At 37.6% G+C, this 27,584-nt stretch overlaps 3 protein-coding genes across 4 annotated transcripts in view; all 3 read right to left on the bottom strand.

The window, feature by feature from the left end:
* The window catches only part of LOC150076009 (solute carrier family 7 member 14-like), a 297,653-nt gene extending 273,946 nt beyond the window's left edge, over nucleotides 1-23,707 (bottom strand). For both annotated transcript variants that reach the window (XM_090387702.1, XM_090387703.1), the window contains exon 1: nucleotides 23,449-23,707. The gene's annotated coding sequence lies outside the window, so the exon portion shown is untranslated. The remainder of the gene's footprint in view (nucleotides 1-23,448) is intronic.
* Nucleotides 17,968-18,402, bottom strand: LOC150076011 (uncharacterized). The gene has a single exon (XM_090387234.1). The coding sequence runs from the start codon at nucleotides 18,400-18,402 to the stop codon at nucleotides 17,968-17,970; it is 435 nt and encodes a 144-aa protein (XP_090243360.1).
* Nucleotides 18,790-19,224, bottom strand: LOC150076010 (uncharacterized). The gene has a single exon (XM_090387233.1). It carries the CDS (start codon nucleotides 19,222-19,224, stop codon nucleotides 18,790-18,792), a length of 435 nt encoding a protein of 144 aa, XP_090243359.1.
* Nucleotides 23,708-27,584: the final 3,877 nt, after the last annotated feature.

Genomic DNA, 27,584 nt, shown 5'->3' with positions numbered 1-27,584 from the left:
CATCAACAAGCAATTTTCTTCTGCAGGAGTGCCGTTGAGAGGATGTTTTCTGTTCGTTGCACCAATCTCGATACACCTTTGAAACTGTGGTGCGTGAAAAGTTCAGGAGAACTGCCGTTTCAGAGATGGTTTGTCCAGCACGTCTTGCACCTACTACCATGCCACGTTCGAAGTCCGTTAGATCACTCCTTTTCCCCATTCTTGCTACGGTTTGTACGCTTAACTGATACTAGAAAGGTTGTTCTTCTGCATTTATATCCACAACTGTGGTCATGTGACTTGCAACCTTGTGGGACAAATCATTTGTATGCACAGCAGGGGTGTACCTAATAAAGTGGCAGCACAGTGTATATTTATCAACCGGAAAATTTGCGCGCTGCAGTAGATGGTATACAATCAGCATAATCTCAAAACTGCAATCATGTCAGAATTTACCAACCAATGAGTTTGCGCCATGAGTTTTTTCGAAGTGTACGGACCTTTCTTCTTTGGAGCCTACATCACAGGCATCGTGTATCTCGATGTATTAGAGAATTTTCTTATATCCCAACTGCAGGATGATAATGGAGGCGACAACTGCATTTTCCAAGAGGGCTGAGCGACGCCACATTACCACAAAGAAGTTCGTGCACACCTAAGCACAGCATCTCCTGGAAAACTGAATTGGAAGAGGAGGATCGATTTTTTGGTCCTCACGATCTCTTGATCTGGCTCCTTTAGGTTTACTTTCTGGCGATTCGGGAAACATCAGGGGTATCTTTCACTTCTGCGAGGAACCAATACGAACTTAATCAACACATTTGTGAAGCAATAAGCCGTGTTGTCAGGGGTATGTTGGCTGAATATGGGAGGAATTTGATTACAGGTGAGATATCTACAGAGTAACTAAAAGTGCCCACATCGATCACCTCTAATTAAAACTTGAAGATATTCTCTGTCACCACACAATAACGTTTTAGTTTTGTAAAGGAGCTTTGTGGGCACCCTGTGCTATTTTATCCGTTGTTCATTTGGTAACAAATAGTTAATTGTATTAATCAGAGCAAAGAAATTGTACAGTGGTTAATTGTATTAATCAGAGCTTGTATTAATCAGAACAAAGAAAATATTCAATTCATTTAATAAATAAAAAGCAGAAGGCTGCAGAATTATATCGTCAGATCAAATCGTAGATCTCATCAGTATTACTACGTAAACCTCTGCAATTCCATTGTACAATGTGCTTGCATTATTTGGTTTTGAAGAGAGAAGATGAGTCTGTCTATTTCTTATGAGTAGTTTCCTTTTGATGGTAATATTTGACCTCATCTTTTCTAGGGAAAAAAAAGGGCGTCCATAATCTGTACTCTGTTGTTGTTGTTGTAGGGTTTTAGGAGCATCAGTTACTAAGGCCATGTTCCTCCTTATATAGACTGTAAATTGCATGTGTTCTATACTCGATTTTCGGTTTGCTGGACGAAAAACCCCGAGTTTCCGGCCGAGAGAAAATCTGTACTCACTTATACATCATCTGTTACAATTGGTGAACATCCAGTCTCCATGTCGTCTTCTGTATGAAGATCAAGGACTGTTTCGTATTGTGCTTATAAAACTCTAACAGAGGGCTGGATGATTTTGTAATAAATGAGATCAAAGTGGAGGAGAAATTGTTGAAGTTAAACATAAGAAAGGCACCTGGGGTGGATGGGATCTATCCAGTTATATTAAAGGAGGGGCAAAGGAAGTAAGCAAACCCTTAGTCATAATTATGAGGGCGTCCTTGGACTCGGGGGGAGGTCCCCGTGGACTGGAGATGTGAAAAATGTATCCCCAATTCACAAAGAGGGATCAAAAGGGGCACGAATAATTACAGACTTGTTAGTTTAACTTCTGTTTCGGGGAAAATACACTTGTTAAAGAAGCATTGCAAGATCATCTAGACAAGACTGCAGTAATAATTCAGACACAACATGGGTTTGTTAAGGGGGAGTCTTGTCTGATCAATTTGATTGGATACTTTGATGTGGTTACAAGGAAACTGGATGCAAAAAATAACTTTGATATCATATACTTGGTTTTCAGAAAGGCTTTTGATAATGTTGCACATGGAAGACCACTGTACAAATTGGAGCAGTATGGCATTAAGGGCATGTTGCTACAACGGATAAAAGGGTGGTTGACTGGGGTAAGACAGAGAGTGGTCATTAATGGGAACTGCTCTTCGTGAACTAATGTTATTAGTGGAGTACCCCAGGGTTCGGTGTTAGGTCCACTGTTGTTTTGTATATTTATCAGTGATACTGATGAAGGTATATCAGGCTTAATGCCCAAGTTTGCAGATGATACAAAGGTTGGCAGGGTTATTAATGACAGTGTGCTACTGAAACAGGATCTAGATAAGTTGGAAATGATGGGTTGGGAAGTCGCAACTGAAGTTTAATCTTGACAAATGCAAAGTACTGCACGTGGGTAGAAGTAACCTCAGAGAAACATACCAGCTGTGCGGTACTACATTTAGGGTGGTAGAGAATGAAAAAGATCTAGCGGTATTTGTGCAGTCAGATATGAAGTTTTCTGAGCAGTGTAGGTCATGGGGCCTTGTCAATGATATACAGGAATTTTGCTAGTATAGACAAGGAGGTTACTATCCCATTGTATAAGGCAAATGGTCAGGCCACGCCTTGAGTACTGCGTACAGGTCTGGAGGCCTCATTTTAGGAAGGATGTAGAGTTGCTAGAACGAGTATAGAGAAGGGCAACAAGATTGGGGAGGAAAACGAAGGGAGTGCTCTTACCAAGAAAGGCTTAATTTGTGCAAATTGCAGTGTCTGGAGACTAGGCACCTGTGAGGTGATCTGATTGAGGTGTAAGCCCTTGAATGGGTTGAACAGGCTCAATAGTGGTGGGATTATTCCTCTTGCTGAGATTACGAACCTGATGGGGAAAAATCCAAATTGAGGAAAGACAGTTGTAGAATTGCTATTCGGAAAAGTGTCTTTAGCCAGCGGGTGGTTGATTGCTGGAACAAACTTTTATATGTCGTTGTGGTAGCTGATAGCTTTAATAAATTTAGCGAAGAACTGGACAAACGTTTATAGCGAATGGTTGTGTGAAATGGGAATTTTTTTTTTTTTTGGCTGTTGCTATATAAGTTTGCTTTCTTGTATCATACGCCTCAAGTAATCAAGTAAATGTTAATGCTAAAATCTTCATTGTCCACGCCGCTTAAGTTTGATTGTGGAAATTCAGTGGCGTGTTGCCTTTATGGTTTCCTTGGTACTGTATCACTTTGTGTAATTTTAGGTGGAACTGAGATTGGGGTTATTGTTTATTTCGTCAACTAAAACAGGAATTTAGTTCTGAACCAATGGCTTAAATTGAGACAAACAGTTTGCCATAAAATAGCATTTGCGGATGATATGCTTATCTGTGTGCCTGGTAACTGAAGAAGGGATATTGAAGAGCAGGCTGAAATGGTTCTTCAGATTCTAACATCATGGGCTATTGTAAATAAATTAACAGTTTCAGAAGGAAAAAACAGTTTCAGAAGAAAAAACAGTTATGATGTTAGTTAAAGGTCACCTTCATATCAATCGACCACAAAAAAATTTGTTAAATTGTAAGAAAATTAAATTTGTTACCCCAAAATAAGTATCTAGGTGTTTTATTTGAGCCAGGTTAACTTTTGTTCCACATTTGCATTATTTGGAGAATAAAATTAAGCGTTTTAGTGCAGCAGTAATACGGATTTCTAGATCAGAATGGGGGTTACGTAGATCAGTTTTAACTCTTTATTATACGGCAGTTTTTCTGCCAATAGTGACTTATGTATCGTCATTGTTGGTAACTTGTGTAAATAAGATTAAGTTTAAAGGCAAGTTAAATTCTGTACAAAGAACAATGTTGTTGGTAATTCAGAGGGTTTGCAGAACTATGTCAGTTCATGCTGTTAGATTTTTTTATAATATATAGAGCTTTCTGTTACCATATTACGAAGCATAATAATTTCGCATGTTTAAACATTGTATATGACCTTAACTTGACCTTAATTGATCCTAAGGTTAAAAAGAAAAGAAAAGAATATATGCTAAGTTAATGGAAATCTGGCAAGCCAGATTGGATGGATAGTATTACTGGTACGGTCACCAGACTTTTTATTCCAAATGTTTCTTTTGCATGTTTTAAACTGAATAAGTGGTTTTTTCCTAGTATGGAGAGACTTCTTTTTTTGTTAACAGGGCATGGTTCTTTGAATGGTAAATTATATTAGTTTGGTTTCAAGTCAAACCCTTACTGTATATGTGGTGTTGAAGAAACTTGGTGCGATGTATTATATGATTGCTTGTTGTATGAGAATTACAGAGCTGAATTAAAGAATGTAATTAGTGATTTGAGGTATGGAAATGAAAATAATTACTTGCCAGATTATAATAAGTTTGTTGCTTTTCAAAGGTTTGATATTTCTTTATTTCTAATAAGAAGACAGTTATCAGCCTGGATATTTGTAAACTAATAACTTCACTGTATAGATTTTTTTTCTCTCCCTTCCTCCTATTTTTGACCTTTTTTTTCTTCTTCTTCTATTTTGTTTGCTGGCACTGTGGAAATTAACCTAGTGCGGGATAAATTTCCAGGGTGAGATTTGGGTAGTGGGTAAAGGGTTCCCCCCCTAGCCACCCTGGTCTTTGTTTATTTATTTATTTATTATTATTATTTTTTTTTGTCATGTTTGCTGGCACTATGTAAGTAACTAAGTGTGCGGGATTGTGGACCAGGACGGTGTCTTTTTTTTTTTCTCTCTTTTTTTTGTTTTGTAATTTAATTTTTTTCCTCTGCATAACAGGAGTAGGAGGCTTTGATTCCTGAATGCCTGTGCGGGGAGGGGAGATTTATTGTTTTATTTTATTATTTATATATATATATACAGTATATTTATTTTATTTATTTATTTTTTATTTTTATTATTAATATATATTTATTTTATTTTATTTATTTATTTTTTATTTTTATTATTAATATAAATAAATATTTTTATAATTTTGAGTCTAATATTTTATAAATAAATATTAGACTCAGAAATACAAATATTAACTAGCAGATTCTTGAACAGGGGTTATCCCATTAACACAATAAATCGAATTAGGGTACAAGCTAAGGATAGGATACAAAATACTGCACCAATCAACAATAGTAATATCAAAAAATACTTTATTTTTGTCCCATATGTTGAACAGTGGCACAAACAGCTTAACAGATGCTTTAAAGATACCGAATTTAAAATTATAGCTAGGCCTATACGGAAGTTACACACTATACTGAACAATCGCTCGGTTCTTTCGGCGTTCGCAACACAAATTAATGATCTAGTATACAACATTTCTTGCGGTGATTGCGACTCGTCTTATCAGGGTTCGACGCGGTTTTCTCTTAATATCCGTGTAAATCAACACGAAGCCTCAGTTCGTGCTTCTCGTTCAGCAGCGTCAGAATTAGCCTTTCATGCCATTAACGAAAAACATACTTTTTTATTTAACGAGGCCAAAATACTTAACGTTCAACGTAATTATACGCGACTATTAATTGCAGAAACCGTTGAAATAAAATTACACGAGAATTCTGTTAATGTTCGGCGGCCATATTTGATCTCCGATGCGTGGACCTTTACGCGCATGCGCGAAGACACATAATCACTATTTAAGTTGCAGGTTTAGCCGGATTCGGTAATTTTCATTCCTGTGATCACGACAGTCGGTCGAAAAGCATTGTCAGCTTCAGGAAGGAAAATCGTTTTGAATATTTTCGTTAGATTCTTTTAATTGCGTTAATTTGAATTTTAATTGTTTTGAATTGATTTTGAATTGTGTTAAATTGATTATTTAATTATTTATATTTTACTTTAATTATTTATATTTTACTTTAATGTACCGGTAAGTTGTCGATTTTTTCGTTTTTTCCGTTTTAATTTCTGGAGGGTATCATACGGAAGTGTTCCACGTACTATATTGAGGTAAACTCCTCTTATTAATTTACTAATATAATTATCAACGTAGAACATATTGAGTATTACAGCTCTGATTCATACTATCTAATTATTAATATATATATTTTTTATTTTATTTATTTATTTTTATTTTTATTATTATATTTTTTATTTGTTTTTATTATTTATTTTATTTATATATTTTTTTTATTATTATTTATTTATTATTATTTTTTTTTTTATGCTTGCTCCCAGACCTGAGCAACTTGGGGGCGGGATTGCTGGCACCCTCTGGTCTAGCACTTCTTCCAGAGGGTGCGGGAATTTTGTGCAGTTAGCACAGACAGTATAGTAGACCCAGGCCCAGCTCCACGTTCATAAAGACAGGCATCAGGTAGCAGTTATCCTAGGTGATGACACTGCTCCCTGGTGGCTGGGTGTCCTGTGTATAACGTAAACTCACACTTATATATTACACAAACCTAACACAATTTTTTTTATTTCTTTTCCAGGCTTGTTTATGTGTAATAAAGTCAGAGATATTAGGTGGATTTGGACAAATGTCTAGGGGGCACCAAAGACTATAATAAATAAATAAATAATAAATAAAATAAAACTAAAACAGGTTTGTTTGTTAGATTGTGCCCATTCTGCATTGGATGTGTTAGGCGGGATAGGCACCTCCATTTGGGTCGCAACAGCTTGTTAATTTTGGGTAGCAGAAGCACAGCTGCGTTTTGGTATAGTTACCTTGACTTGCTTTCTTGCTTCTTGGTATACTTTATTTTCGATCTTATACTTTTATATCTTTTTTTTTTTTTTTTTTTCATTTTCCATAGATCACATGATTTCGAATAAGCTGGATGATCCCTCTTGCAATTTGGACATTCTGGAGACTTTGCTGTACACTCTGCTTGCGAGTGATTTTTTGACCCACAATTAGGACATGTAGTTTCACCTCTGCATGTTGTTTGAGAATGACCAAATTTTTGACATTAGAAACATCTTAAGGGATTTGGAATGTACGAACGGACTCTGCAGTGCAGATAGTCTGCCTTAACTGAGGTTGGAAAATTAGGTGCACTGAAAGTCAATGTGATATTTCATATTGGAACGAGTTTATTGTCCTTCCGGATCATAATTAGCCTCGCTTAAGTTACTTTCTGTTCTTGTAATTCCATGACTATTTCCTCTTCGATGACGTTCAATAAATTCTACTCACTTATCACTCCTTTTGAGGATTTCGTGTGTTATGTGGCGTGAATTTGATTGGGATTCCTCATAAAGAGGACATTTTTAATAATAATTCAGAATGCCTTGCTTATGTGGTTTCAATTAATAGATCTCCTGACTAGGGTTGTTTTACCATTTTTGGTGTACCTGCCGCATTTTTGAGACATCTCTGGACCACAAAGGGAGAAAGTTTGCTTACCGACTGAGTCGATAAGGAATGCATTATCAGAAAAAACTGGTGGATTTTGTTTGTTAGAATCCATTCTCATTCTTTTCGGAAGACTGAGGTCATGTTCCATTCTACGGATGTCAGTATGTTGAGAGCCTGTTGGCTCTACTGGTGGATATACATCGCAATCCATTGTTGCTCCTTTTAGCCCTGGGAGAGGGACTTGCTTCTCCCAAGTTACTGGCCCCGTCACGTGGAGACAGGAACGGTGTCAACCAGTGACTAAGTGATCTGAAGAAGAGAAAAGTGAGGTTTCTAGGGGGGGGGTAACAATAACGTTGTGAGCGGAGAGTTTTAAAAAGCTAATACTTGCTCTAGAGAAACACTAGAAATCGCTTGGCAGGCCTCTGTGTCGAGACCTGGGATGCTTCGCATCCATTTACTCGACCCTTGTCCTTCCATTCTCTAGTGTTGTATGGTTGTTGCTAAAGCAGCACATAAATTAAAACTTCTTCCGTACTGCACCAATACTGTCCACTTGTTGAAGAACCAGATAAAGGTAAGCGATTCGCTTATCGCCGATGGCTTAACTTCGCAGGAGACTTCAAGGTCTTAAAGGGTATACACTATTTTACACCGGTGAAGCTAGCTGGTTTTCACGTTGCAGGCTATTAACAGCCAACATAAAAGGATTTAGATCAGCAAGAATCATATTCACCACACCTATGACGTGTGGTGGATACGGATGGATTCTCAGGCTATCCAATACCATTAGTTTGTGATGTAAGATATCCCGATCAATGATCAAATGATTATTTTTGCAAACACTCTAAATTATGAAAGGTATCTACATATTTTCCAAGCTTAATTGTCGTTTTTTTAGGTGTATCAGAAACTTATACCATATTGCTCCATCCGGCCGATTTTCATGTTGTGTGAGATGAAAAACCCTCTTAAGTAAAATAGAATCATGGAGAAACCTACTCCCTCTCTCCGCCTGAGATAAGTTCTACAGTCCCAATTGAAGCGGTCTTTAGAAATTTCTCCTAAGGGTGGCAAAACCGGTATACTGTTACGGATGACACACGCTTCATTCAATCATTTGGGTAACAGCAAGTATCAGGAAGCTTATTGCGAACAAGATTGTGCAACTTGTCATAACCTTCCATGTTGCAGTGGCTGAGATTGACTCTGTGTTGGAGATCGTGTTATCTCAAGACTTGTAGCCTACGTGATCCCCTAATATGAGTTCGCTATGTTATTTCCCATGGGATTGTCTAAAGGAACTTACTTTTAAAAACATTGCCAACTTTACTGGAACTTTATCTCTGATAAATGCATATGTGTAAGCTGGTGGCTGACATATTCAAAGCATACTGCCATTTATTTTTCTTGCTCCAGTTTTAAAGTAAGTTTTTAATTTTTACCAAATTTTCTATAGCTTTCGATTTATATTACATTTGTGATATGACACGAATGATACGTAGGTAATTTGACCTGCGCAACAGCAATTCGTTCTTAATGAAATCTTTGTAACCTGAGTAGTTCTGTTGCAAATATTTGTGTATAGTCAGTCACCTTCTAGGTAACAACGATGTTGCTAAGGTGATAAACATTTAATAACTGTTTGCTAACCTTTCTCCATTTCCTCCAGCCCTTTGCCAAGTCGCTCATAATTTCAGTGGAGGAAATCCTTATTCCCTCAGGGATTTGAAAGTTATCCCCTGGCCTTCCCTGCTATGAAGGAGCTTTACTCTTGTTTTCAATCCTGTAGATTTTAATTTCTCTGGGGATTTTGGGTAGACAATAAGTTGAAATCTATATTTCACGAGTTTTACTAATTATTCATTAGTTGTATAGTAAAATAACCAGTGGCCATTCTTTTACTTTCTGCTGCTAAAACTTAAGTCATTTCAGGGAACACACCCCGCAGTAGAATCGAATTAATGAGCGCACTTTAGAGAGAGACAGAACTGGGAGCTCATAATTTATTAACACAAGTTTTAATAAGTAATGAGAGGATTCGAGTAGTTTCACCCAAGTAGTGTTGTGCACATATATAAAAGTATACACGGATTGTATGCGAATAAATTATTTAAAAGTCAATGGCTGGTACATGATTTTATCTGGTCTTCCGAATATATGTTCCGAGCAGCGGTTTAAAAATTATAAGAAAGATTCTAAGGGTAGAAATTATTATTTCTTTTAGAAAAATTGACATCTCCATAGATATTTAGCTTTTATTCTGGAAAATCGCCTTTGATATAAATTAGGATTCACCATGATTTTGTCCCCATGTGATTTTCACAGTGAATTCACAAACTATGACTGGATCCAGCGGTTCATATAATTGAAAATTAGAAATTAAAGTAAGTTGTGAAAATAATAGGTTGAGGTGTTAATTGTACAGGATACTAACTTACAAGAAGTAAAGCAGTAAAGGACAGCAGAAAAATAATATAGGAAGAATGCTGGAAGTTTAAAGTAGGTGGGGGAGGAGAAAGAACAAGATGTATGGGAAATATACTGTAAGACAGATTATAGCTACCGTACATATTATCAGTATTTATGCATAGGAGTTGGAGAAACATGGTATTAAGAGGAAAATAGTAAAATTTAAACATTTATGAATAAATTTAATATTAGAAGCTCAAAGAAAGGAGAAATGTAAACATTTGAAACATCAATACTGAAAAGAGAAGAGGGTAGATTATTACAGCAAACACTGTCAGGGGATCGCAACTGTGACAATCCATCCGGTATATGACGTTTCGTACATCCAGACCAATGCATAAAGGTAAATGGTTATGAAAGTAATAACACAATTATTGATTTAGATACTGCATGGGCTACGATGATGGTCCCGTGCTATGTACCGAATATTAATATACCAATATAATTAAGATATACAAAATGATTCGATTATACAGATAAAATTATTTTAATTATTCTAAACGGGTCAATTGCCCGAAATGTATACTGTGAACGTAAATGAAGTAATTGGTAGTTGTGCAGGGAGGGAAAGATAGCAACCAATAAATGGTAAATAAGACGAAGAAATATAATTAAGGAAAATATTTCTAAATTATGTGCACAGAGAGAAGTATAATGTCAAAAAAAAAGTACTCGGGCATGATGGGAGCGTGCTTCTAAATAGAGAACCTTGCCATAGGTGAATAGAGTGAGCTATAATATAGAAAGCCAAGGTGGAGGAAGAGATTTCTACAAGACCCTAGATTATCTGAGAAATTCGAGGGTTTTGCCTACAAGAACATTACAAAATGTAAACAGTTGCTTGTAACGGGAACGGGATGGCATCCTCATAATTCTTTTTGTTATTCAACTTATACTGGCTTATTCTTCCGCTGACCATAGAAGCTCTAGTCAGTCTACAACCGGGTTAACCAGCCCCTAATCATATTATTATTTAAGTACACCCATGAGCTAAACATTATGACCTGCCTAATAGCGCATTCGTCCGCCTTTAGCCGTGATAACCGTTTGCACCCGGCGCCTCCGTAGCCAGGTGGGCAGGAGCGGCAGTGCGTAGCACACGCTTCTTGATTAGACCGGGGTTCGAGCCCGTGACCACCAAATACGGAGGATGCGGAAAGGTCAGGGAATGACCACCGCATATCTCCGGAGCAATATGGCTGTTTGTTTTGTTTTTTAGGAGCATTAGCAACTAAGGCCATATTGCTCCGGGATATGCGGTGGTCATTCTCCGACCTTTCCGCATCCTCCGTATTTGGTGGTGACGAGCTCGAATCCCGGTCTAATCGAGAAGCGTGTGGTACGCACTGCTGCTCCCTCCCAACCTGGCTACGGAGGCGCCTGAGCAATATGGCCTTAGTTGCTAATGCTCCTAAAAACCAAAAAACAAACAAAAAAAAAAAAAAAAACCCAACAGCGTTTGCACCCGGCGTGGCATCGGCTCCACGAGACCGCGGAAAGTGTCCTCAGGTATCCTAGGCCAGCTGGACGAAAGGACCGGAGTTCGACAACAGGTTAGCGTGGACTGGAAAATGCTGCGTTCAGAACACATTCCGAAAATGTACTATGGGAATGATATCGGAGAATTTGGCGAACCAGGAAAGCACACGAAATGCTTGGACATGATCTTTGAACTATTCCTGTACAATGCGGGCCTTGTGGCAGGGGGCATTGTCGCGTTGAAAAAGTCCAATGCCATCTCGGTACACGGTCGTCACGGTCGAGAAAATCTTAGTCCGCGCGGGTGCATAAGTACACGTGCCTTGAGTGACCGGGGTTCAAGCCCGTGACTACTGAATACGGTGCTGTTTCTTGTATTCTGTCTATCTTGTGAACTCCTCTGACCGTTTGGTCGTCCCGGAGTATAAACAGAAGATTTATTTTGTTAAGGGTCACCGTAGCCTAGTGGTCAGGGGCGCGGGTGCATAAGTGCACGTACCTTGAGTGACCGGGGTTCAAGCCCGTGACTGCTGAATAAGGTGCTGTTTCTTGTATTCTGTATATCTTGTTAACTCCTCTGACTGTTTGGTCGTCCCGGAGTATAAACAGAAAAAAAAAAAAAAAAAACAGTACCGAGGTAGACATGTGTTGTGTCTTATGTACGGCGGCACCTAAACGTTAGTTTAACTCCGCCGTGGTACACTGTGAAGAGTACAGAGCTCTGTGAAATGGCCAGATACAAGTATGGTGTTATGTCTGCGAAGTGTGTGTGTGTGTGTGTGTGTGTGTGTGTGTCTTGTTCTGTTGTTTTCTTTTATCTGGCCACTTTGCTACTAGAGAGCAGCAATCACCAGGATGGCTGCTCCCTAGTACCCGTCCACGAGGAGGCGGGCCACAACAATACACCTACTGTCAAACGAAAGTTTGTTTGTTTATTTGGTTTTTAGGAGCATTAGCAACTAAGGCCATATTGCTCCGGGATATGCGGTGGTCATACCCTGACCTTTCCTCATCCTCCGTATTTGGTGGTGGTGACGGGCTCGAACCCCTGTCTAATCAAGAAGCCTGTGCTACGCACTGCTGCTCCTTCCCACCTGGATACGGAGGCGCCTCAAACGAAAGTGACAAAGTAGGAATCCCGCATCCACTGGAGTTAAAATCAATTCAGTGGATGCCAGAAAATCCCATACCACTGGCAGCCCAAACCGGTGGTACAAAAAGATAAATAAATAAATTAAAAAAAAAAAATAATAATAATAAATAAATAAAAATAAATAAAATAAATGAATAAAAAAAAAATAAATAAAAAATATCTATAAATTAAAAAAGGATAAAAAAAATAAAAAACATTTAATGTAAGAAAATAAAAAATAATAATAATAATAATAAAATAAATAAAAATAAATGAATAAAAAATAAATAAATAAAAAATATCTATAAATTAAAAAAGGATAAAAAAATAAAAAACATTTAATGTAAGAAAATAAAAAAATAATAAAAATACACAAAAAAGTAAAAATAAAAATAATTAGAAAAAATAATAAAAAGAATTCTCAAAAAAAATAAAATAATAAAATAAAATAAAAATAAATAAATAAGAATAAGAATTATCAAAAAAAAAAAACAAAAAAAAAACGCCAAGAATAATGAATTGAGCAGTGGTCATGTAGCTTAATGATGGGATGGCAATCAGCAGTAGTCGAGTAGTAAAAGAAATCAGTCTGGTATCCCTTGTTTCATAATAAAATTTCAGGTAGACTTGGCCAGGGCGACACATGGCAGAACAGAAGACTCAATGGAATTGATGCCAGAATTGTATGAAGATAGGAATTTTTATTATTATTATTATATTAGGGTTACCCGTAATTGATTCCATAAACCCGTATTTGTGTCTGTAAATTGCGTATGTTCTCTGGTCGATTTGCGTGACGAAAAAAAACCCTGTTTCTGGGGGAAAAACCTTGCTGTCTACGCCTGAGACCGACTAACTCAGCCACGGAGTAAAAAAAAAAAAGCCCATTGAAGTTCTTTGCGTCATCGACGGGATTCGAACTTGGGCCTTTTCCATCCGGTGTGGGGAAGACGGTGACGATACCACTGTGCTACCCGCGCAGACTGTGAAGATAGGAAAAACGTATACAGTTTTTCCTATCTTCACAGATGGTAGGTGAAATCACAATTAAGTTATAAGGCAGATATCCTGATAGTAGGGAAACCGGTTAGCTGGCGCCGTCTGTTAAGAATTTCTTTTGCAAATTCTTGGAAGATTTCAAGAGTTTCCTTATTTGTAATTAAATCGTGTTCATTTCCAGGAGCAAAGTGATGAGATGTAGTTGAGATCTGTTGCCGAAGGTCTTGGTAAATTGGGCAAGAGTAAAATACGTGTTGCCAGTCCTCGATGCCACCGCATAAGCAAGAATCTGTAGTGGTCAGATAAAACTGTAACAGCTTCGCATTCAATGATCCATGACCTGTTATTAAGTATGATGTGCAGAGACTGGGGAAGAACCATTTCTGTACAGTGTTGGAAGAGGTAAATGAGATGGCAGGTATAAACGACTTGGTTACAATACCTTTAGTAGACAAGGACCACCTGGATTTCCAACAGTTGGTTACAAAATTCCAGCATTTCTCGTTTTCTTTCTTTGGGTCAGCAGTTGGATCGACAGCTGATATTAAAGAGGGTTGTTGTTGTTATTTAGTTTTTAGGAGCATTAGCAACTAAGGCCATATTGCTCCGGGGATATGTAGTGGTCATTCCCTGACCTTTCCGCATCCTCCGTATTTGGTGGTCACGGGTTCGAACCCCGGTCTAATCAAGAAGCGTGTGCTAAGCACTGTTGCTCCTCCCCACCTGGCTACGGAGGCGCCATTAAAGAGGGTAATAGGTATTCCTTTCCTAATATAATAACAGAGACTTTTATAAATAACATGAAGGTCGGCGAGTAAAGTGCCTGCAATATCTTGTAGCGCCGGTGTGGAGACTGTACGACATATTCGAAGCAGCGCCAAGAGAAAAAACCTTTCTATAGTATCCAGTGGAGAGTTTACGGTAAGAAGGCTGGCCCTTTGAAACGAAATACAGGAGGCATATACGGAGAGTATTGTTTTTTAGTCCCCATTCTTTCCTAGAAATTCTGAAGAGCATTGATGTAAAGTTCTTAATCGTTTTAGAGAAATTCTGTAAGTGTGATGAGAAGGCTAGATGGTCATCTAGGAGAACACCAAGGTGTTTGTGTGTTGTGTGGACACTAGAGGAAGTGAATTTCCTTGATATTTTATTACTGGGAGCTTACCATAATTTAGTCTTCCCTTAACGATCATCATTTTTATTTTTGTCACTGAAACGGTGAGCGTGTTTTGAGTGGCCCAGTCGAATAGTCTGGAGAGAATATTATTTGTAGAAGTTTCCAGATACCTTATGGAATTTCCATGGACAAGAATGGATAAGTCATCGGCGTAAGCTATTGTGTTTATATTAGTCAGATCATTATTGAGGAGTATTAGTCAGATGATCATTGAGGAGTATTAGTCAGATGATCATTGAGGAGTATTAGTCAGATGATCATTGAGGAGAAGCCAATCATTTAGGACTAAGTTCCACGCTAGGGGTCCAAGAATAGACCCTTGGGGGCAGCCACGAGTAATATGTCTGGATATAGACCAGTGCCGAGGTAGGACATGGTGGTAAGGATGTGTTCAATGGCGATGAGTGGACCCAATGATATCAATGAAAACAACCCCTAAACCACAATACCACCCTCGCTTGCCTGTTTACGTCCAACCGTGCAGTCTGTTTGCAGTTTACTTGCTCGCTGTCGAATACTCATCCGTTCAAAGGCATGATGGAGCTGTAACCTTGATTCATCAGACCAGACGATTCTTTTCCAGCCATCCAGTATCCAGGAATGGTGTCCCATGTCCACTGAAGGCGGAGGTGTCGATGACGGTTGGTCATCATGGGCACATGAATAAGTCGTTTACTCCGTAGGTCTATCTGCAAACGCATCTGCTAGATAGTGTGCTCGGAAACTTTTTTCTGTGGTCCCTGGTTGTAGTCTGCCGTTAATTGAGGAATCGTGAGCTCTTTATTGTGAACATCACGTGCCAACCGCTGTTCACCTCGACTGTCAACCAGTGGTTGTCTCCCCCTCTCGAGCACATTAGATTGTTGTATATCCTTCTTTGGACCATTCCCTCCGCACTTTCACTACGGCGGCCCTCAAACTTAAACAACGGATGGCTGCCGGTACTGTGATGCTTGTCCCCATCTAGCACCACTATATATGCTTCGCCAGTCGGTGTCGTCACTCCTAGCTTCTGTGGAATGTGTCTATTCCTGGAGACAGGGATGATCATATCGTTTTGGCTCATGAGCGTACTCTGTGATCCTTTTAAGTCAACCCCGCGGTAGCACAACGTTTATGATCACCGTCTTTCCCAGACCTGGTGGAAAGGCCTGGTTTCGAATCCCGTCAATGACGCAAGGATCTTTCATGGGATATTTTCACTCCGTGGCTGAGTTAGTTGGTCTCACGCGTGGATATCAATGTTACGCTCCCCCCCCCCCCCCAGAAACTTGAGTTTTCATCCAGCGAAACAGGAAAATCGACTAGAGAACACCCACAAATTACGGACATATTACACATGGGCATGTAGACATTAACTTGTGTTGTGCCTTATGTATGACGATGTCTAAACGTTAGTTCAACTCCGCCATGGTACACTGATGAATACAGAACTCTGTAAAATGGCCAGAAATGAGTATGGTGTTATGTCTGCGAAGTGTGTTTCTTGTTGCGTTGTTTTGTTGTTTCTGACCAATATTATATAGGCAGATGAATTAGTTTTCGGGTGGTCCTAATAAGACACTTCACACTTTTTTTTTTTTTTTTTTTTTTTTTTTATCTTTTTAGATCTGCTCTACTAATAAAGCTACACTGACAGGCTAATATACTCATTTTTATCCACTCCATCCGTATGTAACAGCTCGACTCCCAATCGAAAAAAGGTCATGAAATTTAATACTCCGGTGATTATTGTTATTTTTTTTCCATACATATGACATAAGTTATTCATATATCGTATAGTTGTTCATATATCATTGCTGAAGCATTGGAAATTGTTGTCACGCGCTGTTCGGAGTAATGTGGCGAATGCGTAGAAACGAAATATTTTGGTTCGCGCATAAAAGTCGTTGCCTTTTGCTCTTTTTTTTTTCAATTATGAATTGTTAGTACAGTATTTGTTAACGCGCCTGAAATGTAACGCACTGTGTACATTAAATCTTAATAATTAATTTTTGCCGTAATGTTTTTTTTTTATTTGCTTCCTGTTTGTTCTTCACCCTCATGTAACTGTTTCCTATACTAAATTTTTTCTCTTATTTTTCTATACTGCCAATGATTTGATTTGAAAAGCATTTTCTCAGCCATTAATGCTTAGATTTTATTTAACTCTCTCCGACTGATTTTATTTCTGACGGATCCCTTGTCTTATAAGTTTTTCTCATGTGGTATATTTTTCTTGAGTGCTTTTAGAGCTTGAATGAAACTCCATCCTGTCGCATTTATTCAGCTAGTCGACGATGGGAAAGTGCTCATGTTATATGACTAAGACAGATGCTCGCTATAGCTTGAAAGAGTTTGATTCCATTGAAAGTTCTCCAAGAATCGCGTTGTGTTCAATCAAACAGGATAAATTTCCTGTTGACCGGATAAAGAAGCCACTGAGACAGATACAAATGGAACTGCCCGTTAATACCAGTAATTTACTGGCTGGAAAGCTGGATGCTGAATGTTACCAGCTGCTGGCAACATTCAGCATCCAGCCAATGATCTATCCGCAGTCTCCTAAACTATGATTTCCGCTGTGGAGACTTCTCTAATTTCCATGGACCTCGAAGTAAAGAATGTAATAAAAGGAGGAGAGAGAGAAGGAAGAAAAAGAAAGAGTGAGGGAAATGACACTAAGAATATGGGGACGAAAATTCGGAACGAAATAAATCCAATAATAGAAATAAACTTGACACTTCATCTCGTAAGGAGAGAATCACTGAGAGCATCATCTGTGATTACGACGACTGAGACAATCTGAATCCTTTGTCGGAAGGTATTTGCTTTATTTACAGAAGGTTCGAATGAAAGAATGAACGACAGGTGTAGATCATATTTGTACAATGGATATAATGTCACGTAACATGCTTCCAGTTATGTCATATTACAGTTTCAATAATCGACTCTTTTAACCCTTAAGTACCCTATCATTCTCTATTTAATCCTATTATCCTCTGTTTAGTACAGTAATACTATCATGGGTGATTTTTCACCCATCATTAAATTTTAGGTTAATAAACCGGGATTTTCAAAAAAAAAAAAAAACCAGAAAAGAACAGATAAATATATTTTATTCAAAAGGATTAATTTGTAAAAATGAAAAAATCAGTTTGAGCAGCTTGCACAGATCACACTCCTGTGCTCGTTACATATACATTTAGAACATCTTGTACACACTTTTTTTACATAAATGACATCTTTCCCTGCTTTGGTCCTTTGTCTTGAGGTCCTTCTTTATCACAGACATAGTTGGGAATTCGTTCCTCATTTTCAAAATATCTTCTATCTTCATCTTGATGCTTTGGGGCATTTTTTTTTATCATCAATCGTTGCTTCATTCACGATGAAACTAAATTCAGACCCAATTCTTGAAGGAACTCAAACCTATTTTCTGTGTTATGTCCCCTAGTAGCTTCCACGTATCGCAATATTACATTAGAATTGATGCCAGAAGCATTCAGAAGACCGTAGAAAACTGCCAAGAGCCATCTTCTGCAACTGTAATTCTTGCAGAGCTCGTCAAACGTGTTGACCCCTCCTTTCGTTGATTTATAATATTCTATAACTTCAGGTTTATTGGAACTTGAAATTGTTGGAGCATCATGCATAGTAGATGCAATTAGAACTATTTTCCTCTTTTTGGGATGGTACGATAAAAGTTGTTGGTGGCTGTGAAAATCGTACAAAAAGATACTGGTGTTCTCTGAACGATTTTTAGTCGTCACTAGTTCATTTGGAATTTCTGGCTTGTCTTTTCTTAAAGTTCCAACCATGGTCAATCCATGCTTACTCATCTTCGAAAGTAATGGGAACGAGGTGAACCAGTTGTCAGTTGTAATATTGGTATTGGTATTATATACAGGTTTGGACAGTTCCTCCACAAAGTAGTTGAGCAAGAGGTCTGCCGCCAGTGTCTGTTTTTTTCCCGACATATGGAATTCCAGACACCATGTGGTACGAATTCGCATCACACATGGGAACTAGCTTTATGCCATATTTATTTGTTGTTTAGGAGCACTAGCAACTAAGGCCATATTGCTCCGGGATATGCGGTGGTCATTCCCTGACCTTTCCACATCCTCCGTATTTGGTGGTGACGGGCTCGAACCCCGGTCTAATCAAGAAGCGTGTGCTACGCACTGCTACTCCTTTCCACCTGGCTACGGAGGCGCCATGCCATATTCATCTGGCTTATTTGGAATGTACATGCGGAATACACAGCGCCCTCGGAAATCTAACAGCTGTTCATCTATTGTGCATTGAACCGAAGGACAATAGTGTTCAGTGCAGTGTGCTGTAAACCTATTCCAGATTGACCGGATAGAAGCAAATGGATCATCTTTTACCCTAGTGGGACGTGTTTCCTTGTCATCAAATCTTAAGGTATTTGTAATAAAACGAAATCTTTTCAAAGGCATGACTGAACTGTAGATATTACTGCTGAGTGGATCCCAATGTACTTTTGCGTTCATGTGGTTGTCCTTCCTTGCTCCACTTAGGTATTTTCTTTCAGTGAACTCCACTTTGAGTTCACTGAAAGAAAGATCGTTGATCCAACAGAGTGGACGGGAATAGTTTTGTCTTTTCCGAGACATTTCTTGATTTGTAAAAGTTAATATATTTGTCAACGTTTCTTTATCAAAGAATAATTTCCATGCGTCTAATTCACTTTTGACTGTCTTTGCTTTACCTATCGGACCGGGAATAATATTGTGGATATTTCTAACTGGAATTTTATGTTTGGCAGGAAATCACTAGACAATTTTTATTTTGATTTTTTCCCTTATCAAGAAGAACATTTTTGCGAGGAACCAAAATATGCCGATCGCGAATATCATAATTCAGAACTAACCTTTGTTTTTCACTCGGCTTCCTTTGTTCCTTGGTCTAATGTTTCCAGTTTCTTGTGTTTAGGTGCAAGCACAGTCGGAGCAGAATCTTCATCTGATGAACTTACTTCTTCAGGAACATACTCATCACTGCTCTCGGGATTTTTTTTGACGATCAGGAATGTTGCTACTCTCCACTGTGGGAATGTCGTCATTTTCTCCATCTACATCACATTCTTGCAAATCATTCTCTACTTTGTCGACCTCGCACCAGCCTTCAGTTTCTGAACCTTCAGAGTTCGATGCAGTTTCTTCCAGACTACTTTGGAAGTCCGTTAATAACTTTGAGAACTCTTCTTCACTTATCACCCGACCTTCGTAAATATAAGTTGTCATTGTAGTGCAATTAGAAGAAAGATGCAATATAAAAATCAGAACACTATATGTAAAAATCCCGACAATGTTATAGATATTAATACTATCACAGGTGAATTTTTACGCAGATATTAATAATACTCAATGTTACAGACCTTTATCAGGCGAAACAAGCACACGACTGGATTTAACAACAAATATGAATAGCTGACGTATGAGCTCAGGTAAGCACTGCTGCCATAAAATTATAAACAAATGAAATTTCCCTTGGGTTAATTTCATTTGTTTCTTAAACTTTAATTACTATCATGGGTTACTTTCACCCATGATAGTATTAAGGGTTAAGTGGCAGGCTTTCAGTATAATGCTTTCTGTTTCTGCACTCAGTATTTTTGAATATACGTAGTCGGTACCTACTTTGTTAAGAATATAGAGAACGTTTTTGAAGTGAAAGCGCTATATTCAAACGGTGTGAGGGAGGACCGTGAAGCAGAAATAAGTAATCACATTCAGAGATTTGTAAATCCGGGGATAATGTTTCTAGGTATTTGTTCCAACCAAAATATTGAGATGCCCCCTCTTGAAAAAATACATTGTTTGACTACCTTTTATATCCTCGTGGTATACAAAATTGAATGCTATTTTACAGAAAAAGACTCCCCATTGTTATAATTTAACAATGGAGAATTTTTCAGAGTAGCCGAATAATTTATCTAGATCTTGTAGAAGCAGCATACCTTTGCTGCTGTCATTTACCAAACCATATATCATCAGGCTAATTTTGGCATCAAGCCTTCATCATTGTCACTAACAAATAACGGAAGCCAGAGACCCAGTATTGAGCCCTGGAACTCTACGGGAGACTATAGTCCAACCAGAGCAATAGCCAATGCCTTCCCACCATTGGTACTATTGGTAGAAAGCCACTTATCACTACTGCCAATTTTCCACAAATTTTCACTTCACACTGCTCATTTCAAATGCGGTAAATCGGGTGGGCTATTTCCTCCCTCTAGGTTCAATAACAAATTGATTTATCCGGTTTGTTAGAACAAAATCCAAGAAAATTTGAATAACTGAATCATCCATCGCTGCAATGTCTCCCCAATTTATGCCTGTTCGGTTAAACTGGCCAAGTAACGCAATTAGTAACTCTGAATTAGTCAAAGCAGGCGTCCGATTTGAAAGCCTGATCTGCTCCAGTGTTCACTTATTTTCAAGAACGACAGAACAATTCCTTTCTTATTTTGTGTGAGAGAGGAAAGCGGAATTGTCCCACTCTATCCATCACATTACTTGTTTTGGTAGTAGTAAGTAGAATCCTCCCGCTGTCATCCACAGAAAACTAAAGGAATGTTATTCACAACCATACAACACTTATCTTGAATTATTAGAAAAGAAATTAATGATTTTAGTAAATTTGACGTTTTATCTTCCTTTTAATATTTAAAGGTAAGTGGTATCTATTTATCACTAATCTTGTGTAATGGAAGTCCATAAAAAGTAAAGTTCGAACTATTCCACACCACTTAATTGTTGTATGCATAAATGAGAATGAAAATTACATTTGCAATTTAATAAATTGTGCACAAGTATGTTATCATATATATGAAAATAGTCTGATTAATGAGAGAATTGGTCTATTGATACCAAATTTTAGTTTCGGAGCTTTTGATGAATAATAAACAGCGTTTGGGACTATTCAGTTAGATTTAGAAAATGAATAATACTTTATGAATCGTTACAATGAGAAAATTAAAATCTGGAAATAAAAAAATACGAAAGCAACATGTAATAATATATTTACAATGTACAAGTAATTGTATTACACATAACTTCACTTGGACTAGATTTAGAACGTCACAGTGTTTGGTGAAATTAAATAATTTTAAAATGAAGTAATTAAAAATCATAATTTAAAAATTATGATTTATTGTAGAAAACTAGATGCCAGGTCATATGAATTTATTTTAATTGTGTTCAGTATTTTCTGAAAAAGTCAAGAATTTTTATCTCCCTCTTATATATGTTAAGATTACATTACAAAGGAAACCTTACGACTCCACCCTCTTATATAAGTTAAGATGGCAGCATGGACACAATAATAACACAAAGAAAACCTTACAATGCCATCTTATCATTTCTAGGTGTTGGATACTTTTACGCCTGAAAAATTACAGGCGAAGCAGACTAAATACCATTAGTACTAATCTTTTATCCTTTATAATGATGGAAATAAAGCAACACGTAACAATATGGTTATTGATCATTATGCGGCCACCAGAATTTCGATCACCATGAGCAAATATTATGATTTTAATACAAAATTAGTCTTAATAAAATAACAATAATTTAAGTAATCACAATCCAATCATTATATGATTAGTAATCGTATATATTTAATCGATCATTCTCTGTTTCCACTTTAATAATACGATTTTATCGATAGTATACAGAATAAATAAAAAAGCATCTAATTATTTATTATAATCAAACTGTACAATAAATTAATTAGCTCTTTTAAATATAATGCATGCAAATTACATGATCTGAGGTTACAGTTCATTTTCAACAGATCTAACAGAAACAAATATACCTCATATGAATAACTACAGTTTAATTCAAAACAGTTCCTTTTTATTTTTATTCTTCGCTGCACAAAAGCGTGGCATGTTTTTCCTTTCAATCGACATTCTTCTGTTGATTATATTCTTAAAATATAAGATTGTGGCATTTTTTGCACAAATTTTACTATAACTCTGACTTCGAATTTCTTGGTTTTTTTTTTTTTTTTTTTTTTTGTAGTTTACAACAGTTTTTCAGGTTAAGATAAAAAAAGTTTAGCTGCAGGCATACTTTCCAGATTGATTCTTCAGTAAACTACAAATGTGAAAGCGGCAACTGAAATTATTGATTTTTCTCTACTTCTTCTGTTTGTTATAAATAACACAGTCATTAAAATTTCATACTATGTTATAGATTTAATGATTTTTCTCACTTTTTGCTGTTATTTCTCTATTCATTTTTTTTAGGAATGGAGTAAATGTATATAATAAATTTATATTTGCGCAGTATATTGCGCGTATTTATAAATTTATATAGAACACGCCAATTTTATACTATTCATTCACGCATACCTCGAAGCAAATCTCAGAATTAGTCTTATAATTATTGTAAAGATAGTTATTATTATTATTTTAATATAAGATACTGAAACTCCCACATTATCATTCATGCAAACGTTATCACTCACGCGCATTCTCCTTGTTCGTCTGCGGAAAATTAGCAGACGAAGAGCTTCGGCTGTAAATACATACAAGTATACAACTGTAAATATATATATATGTGAAAGTATATATTTGTGAAAGTATTTGGTGTTACAGAAATAATAAAAATAGGCAAAGTTAACTGGACTTATTTAATTTATCACTGAATTTATAAGCCAAATCACGTGATGAAAACTTAGATATAGCAATTTTGTCACGCACACAGACACAACTAAGGGAGACATTGCAAATAAAACTAACACAAATCGATTAGTTTGGAATTTAAGCTTTCTACACATTAATTTCATATAACCAATAGTAATATAGCAAATTATGTTCTATGTCTCACCTTCGTTTGTTGCAGAGCAAAAACACTGTCGAGAGAAAAAGGACTTCGCTACACACACTTCCGTAATGTATGTTCGTTAAACGCAGACGATAAACGTAGGGTTCTAGTGAAATATCGCTTCCTCGTACCTTCCCTCTACATTCACAAACTGTGTAAAACTATGACATCGCATTCCGACACTGACTGGAAATACTGTGAACCCCTTTTTTCGGCTATCCCAGGTTAAACACCAGATATAACATGTAGCTCTCTCCGGCGTTTCGCTTCTGCGCGGTTAGATCAGATGGGATTTATACAGCTTTACCTCTGTGCTAGAATGACAACTGCATTTGGTTTCCATGGCAATAAGTCCTGCTGCCCTCCTGCGGCGTACGATCAAAACTAATGTATGAACTCAATGAAGCACGTCAACTCAGTAATGGGCCACTTAAATGATGCGATGTATGTTTTAATGAGGACAACTTGGGCAATGTTAAACATTCTTATTTTTCTGGATCCTATCATGACAGTCAGAAAGCAGACTATTAACTATGACTTTGTACATTCATAGATGGATAATAGGTAGATAGATCTGTTAAAAGCAGTTTTGCCGTTCATTTCTTTACATCTGGTTGCATATTAGCATTGTTATTGGTGACGTACAGGTTTTTTTATTATTTTTTTTTATTTTATAAAATACTAATACAGGTAATAAAAGTTTCACGGAATTATAAAAAACTTTCTCTGCTTAACGATTTTCTAAATTGCCCAATCTGTAAACTATGTTGAAAACAAAATCGATTTTGGTCTTAACATCAATTATGTTACACATGTTAATGCCATATTTCACGAGGCTTGCTAATATGTGTAACTTTTAGCTCTTTTTCCTTGCTTGTACTTTTTTTCTGGAATACGCTGTTTGCTAAACATTCCTCTACACGAGGAATGGGTAGAAATCAGTGTATTTATAAATATACAAGTAATGTAAAAGGTAAATAAAATTGTCCGGAAAATGCCTTCTTGAAATTTTTGCTTCTCACATAAGATCGGGGGACCGTCTCTCCTCCACCGATTGTAGCCACTTTCCAAGATTATATATATTGTAGTTGAGCTAAAGCAGTCTAGCGATCGTCCGAAGGGTATGTGTTGTGAGGGGCCACTTAGCCGGAAAATATACATTTAATTTTATTGTTTCCAAAAATCATGTTAAGAAATTACGTTTATAAAGAATTATGCCGGTCGGATCTCTTATTTCTAATAATAATATTATTATGGATACTAATAATATTATTATAGATTATTATATATTATTTCGAGGCCTGTAATCAAAGGATCGAAGAATACTTGGACACCCTTAAGCAGAACCTCCTTGCACTCTGCAAGAGACTTCTTCGATACAGGGGGTGTGCCTAGAGGAAAACAGACAATCGAATATTTGATAAAAAACCACGAAGGTTTTAATCAAATATAGGAACATTGGACAGGAGAAGAAGAGCAATGGATCGCCCGACTAGAAGACACTCGAGGAGTACTTGAGCAACCTGAGCAGCAGCGAAGTTAGCCATAATGGCAGTGCTCCCTGGATAGACCTAGAATGGAAGAAAACCAAAGACATACAGGAGACAACAGAATGGGAGATTTGACAGTAAGACGCAAAACAGTCGATCAGGAAGACCCACAACTGGCGAACCCCAGGAATAGATAACATCCACAACAACTACTGGTATAAGAAATTCAGCTGCACACACAGGCACATAGCGGAGGAGTTCACCAGATGATAAGGCACCATGACACAGTCCCAGATTCTCTGACTCAGGGAATCACCTGTCTGAAGGCTAATGACAAAGTTGCCACAAACCAGGCGAAGTACAGATCGATCATCTGTCGCCCAACAATGTACAATATCCTGACCAGCTGCATTATCAAGAAGATATCGGACCATTTGGGGAGCCAGCAGAACGGATGTAAGCAGATGAGCAATTAACCATTGATATAGAAGTTATGGAGCAAGCCCACAAGAAGCACCGGAACCTATACATGGCCTACATCGATTAACTCAAGTCTTTGACTCCTTTCCTTGTAGCTGGCTGATAGAGACACTGAAGATCTACAAAGTCAACCTGACAGTGACAAACTTCCTGGAAGTAACAATGGTGAGGTGGGGGACCACCGTCGAAGTTGAGAACATCACAACCAGACCAGACCATTAGAAGCCTGGAATGGACAGGCAACTGTATTTGCAATTATGTTCACGAAGTATTCATTCACTTGGAATTTTCAATACATCCGCTAGTTGTATGCCAGTCAACCCTCCACGTTTTCATATACATAATGGCTGCTGAATTTTTGGTTTATTCGATTATAATTGATTTTACAATCTGTACCCCCAATTTTTTTTTCAAATGAATTGTTGTCCTTGTTTAATCTCTGAACCAATAATTTCAGCGGCGACTTAGCAACTTCAAAACAAAGCTAATTCTCGGTGATCATTGCACATGCGCGGATAAGAAAGCAGGCTGCTACTTTGGTTCCCCAGGATCTAGTAAACCTAATTACAATGTTTCTTATGACCTTATAACTCATGACCTAATAAACTTAATTACAATGTTTCCCATGGCCTAATAATTAGGTTATGGCTAACAATGTAAACAAATATCCGCTGTTGTTGTTGATGGGGTTTTAAGTGCAATGGCTGCTTAGGCCATATTGCACTTAGTAAAGTGGTTCATACTGCCTGTGTTGGTCGATGTAGAAGCAGTTAGGAATGGCTATACAGTCCTATTCGTTTTAGTAAGGAGAAGAATTCTGTGAGATTTGATTTTTCGCCTATGATATGGCTAAGCGACAAAGGTTCCTTTAAGCTTGCCAGAGAACTGAATGACACTAGTCGTGCAATATTATATAGAGTACATTCCAGAAGTACGTGTTTGACTGGGAGTGGTGTATGACAATGATTACACTGAGGAAGGTCATTCCCCGACAAGAGAAACAGATGGGTTAAATGAGTATGGCCGATTCTGGCTCTGGCTAGAATTACTTCTTCTTATCTGTTTGCAATGAGGCTGGAAGCACATAATTTTAGTACAGGTTTAATTTGAAGTAGTTTATTATCAATTTGCGCTTGTCATTGAAGAGTCCATCGACCTTTACATATATTTTGTATATTCCTTTTATAATCAGTGAACGATACTAGGTAATTCGTTGGGGCTGATCTGGATGGATGTTTGGCAGCATCCGCAGTTTCATTTCCTGATATTCCAGTATGGCCTGGGATCCAACAGAAGATAACCTTTTGTTGATGCTCTCTGAGACGTATCAACTCTGTTCTAATGAGCTTTAATAACGGGTGAATAGGTGGGGAGTTGCTTTGCAAGGCTAATAAGGGACTTTCCGAGTCTGTGTATATTATGCTCTTTTGAATTGACATATGTAAAATATTTTCTATAGCAAGCTTTATGGCATATAATTCAGTCGTGTAACTACTACACTCTGTTGGAAGAGATAGAGAAATGGTAGTATCAGGGAGTACTACTGCTGCACCCGATCCACTCTCAGACTTCGATCCATCTGTATATATTTTAGCGAAGTCAGGACAATGTTGAGTATGCGCACTGTGTAGCTGTTGGATGTTAATGTCTGATAGAGTGTTTTCCCCACCGGGGGAAATAATTGTCACAAGATGGCATGATGACAGAGGGTCAGGATCTATAGGATCTTGCAAGATTTTATTGAAATGTATATCCGAATCTTCTGCTGGTTGCTTTAGCCTAATACAAGCAGGCCGAGCTGTCTGTGGTTTGTTTCTATAGATGGTCGTAAACTGCGGATTATAAAGTATTGACCAATTAGGATGGGTCATCTGGCCGACCGGGCTAGCCGGGTGCGTAAAGTACCTGCCTAGCAACCCAAAGGTCGCGGGTTCGAATCCCGCCTCGGGCTTGGGTCATAGTACTGCAAAAACCTTGGGAGGTGCATTATGGCCACAGATGCCGATGCGCCAACAACTACCAAAAAAAAAAAAAAAAAAGTCATTTGGCTTTGGATCATGGTTGCATAGTTCAGCAGCAACATCTTTCTCCTGATATTTAGAGGAGGTTCATTGGCTTCAACATACAAACTTTGCACTGGAGATGTTCTGAACGCACCTAGTGCTGTTC

This window comes from Mastigoproctus giganteus, chromosome 13 (assembly GCF_048544385.1).
Source record: "Mastigoproctus giganteus isolate SK-2022 chromosome 13, ASM4854438v1, whole genome shotgun sequence".
In the NCBI taxonomy this organism is placed as follows: Eukaryota; Metazoa; Arthropoda; class Arachnida; order Uropygi; family Thelyphonidae; genus Mastigoproctus; species Mastigoproctus giganteus.
Note: the sequence above shows the minus strand (reverse complement) of the source record. Positions and strands in the feature narration are given on the sequence as shown.

Excerpts from the sequence above, each read along its gene's own strand:
- LOC150076011 (XM_090387234.1), bottom strand. The coding sequence starts at position 18,402 with ATGGTTGGAACTTTAAGAAAAGACAAGCCAGAAATTCCAAATGAACTA.
- LOC150076010 (XM_090387233.1), bottom strand. The coding sequence starts at position 19,224 with ATGTCTCGGAAAAGACAAAACTATTCCCGTCCACTCTGTTGGATCAAC.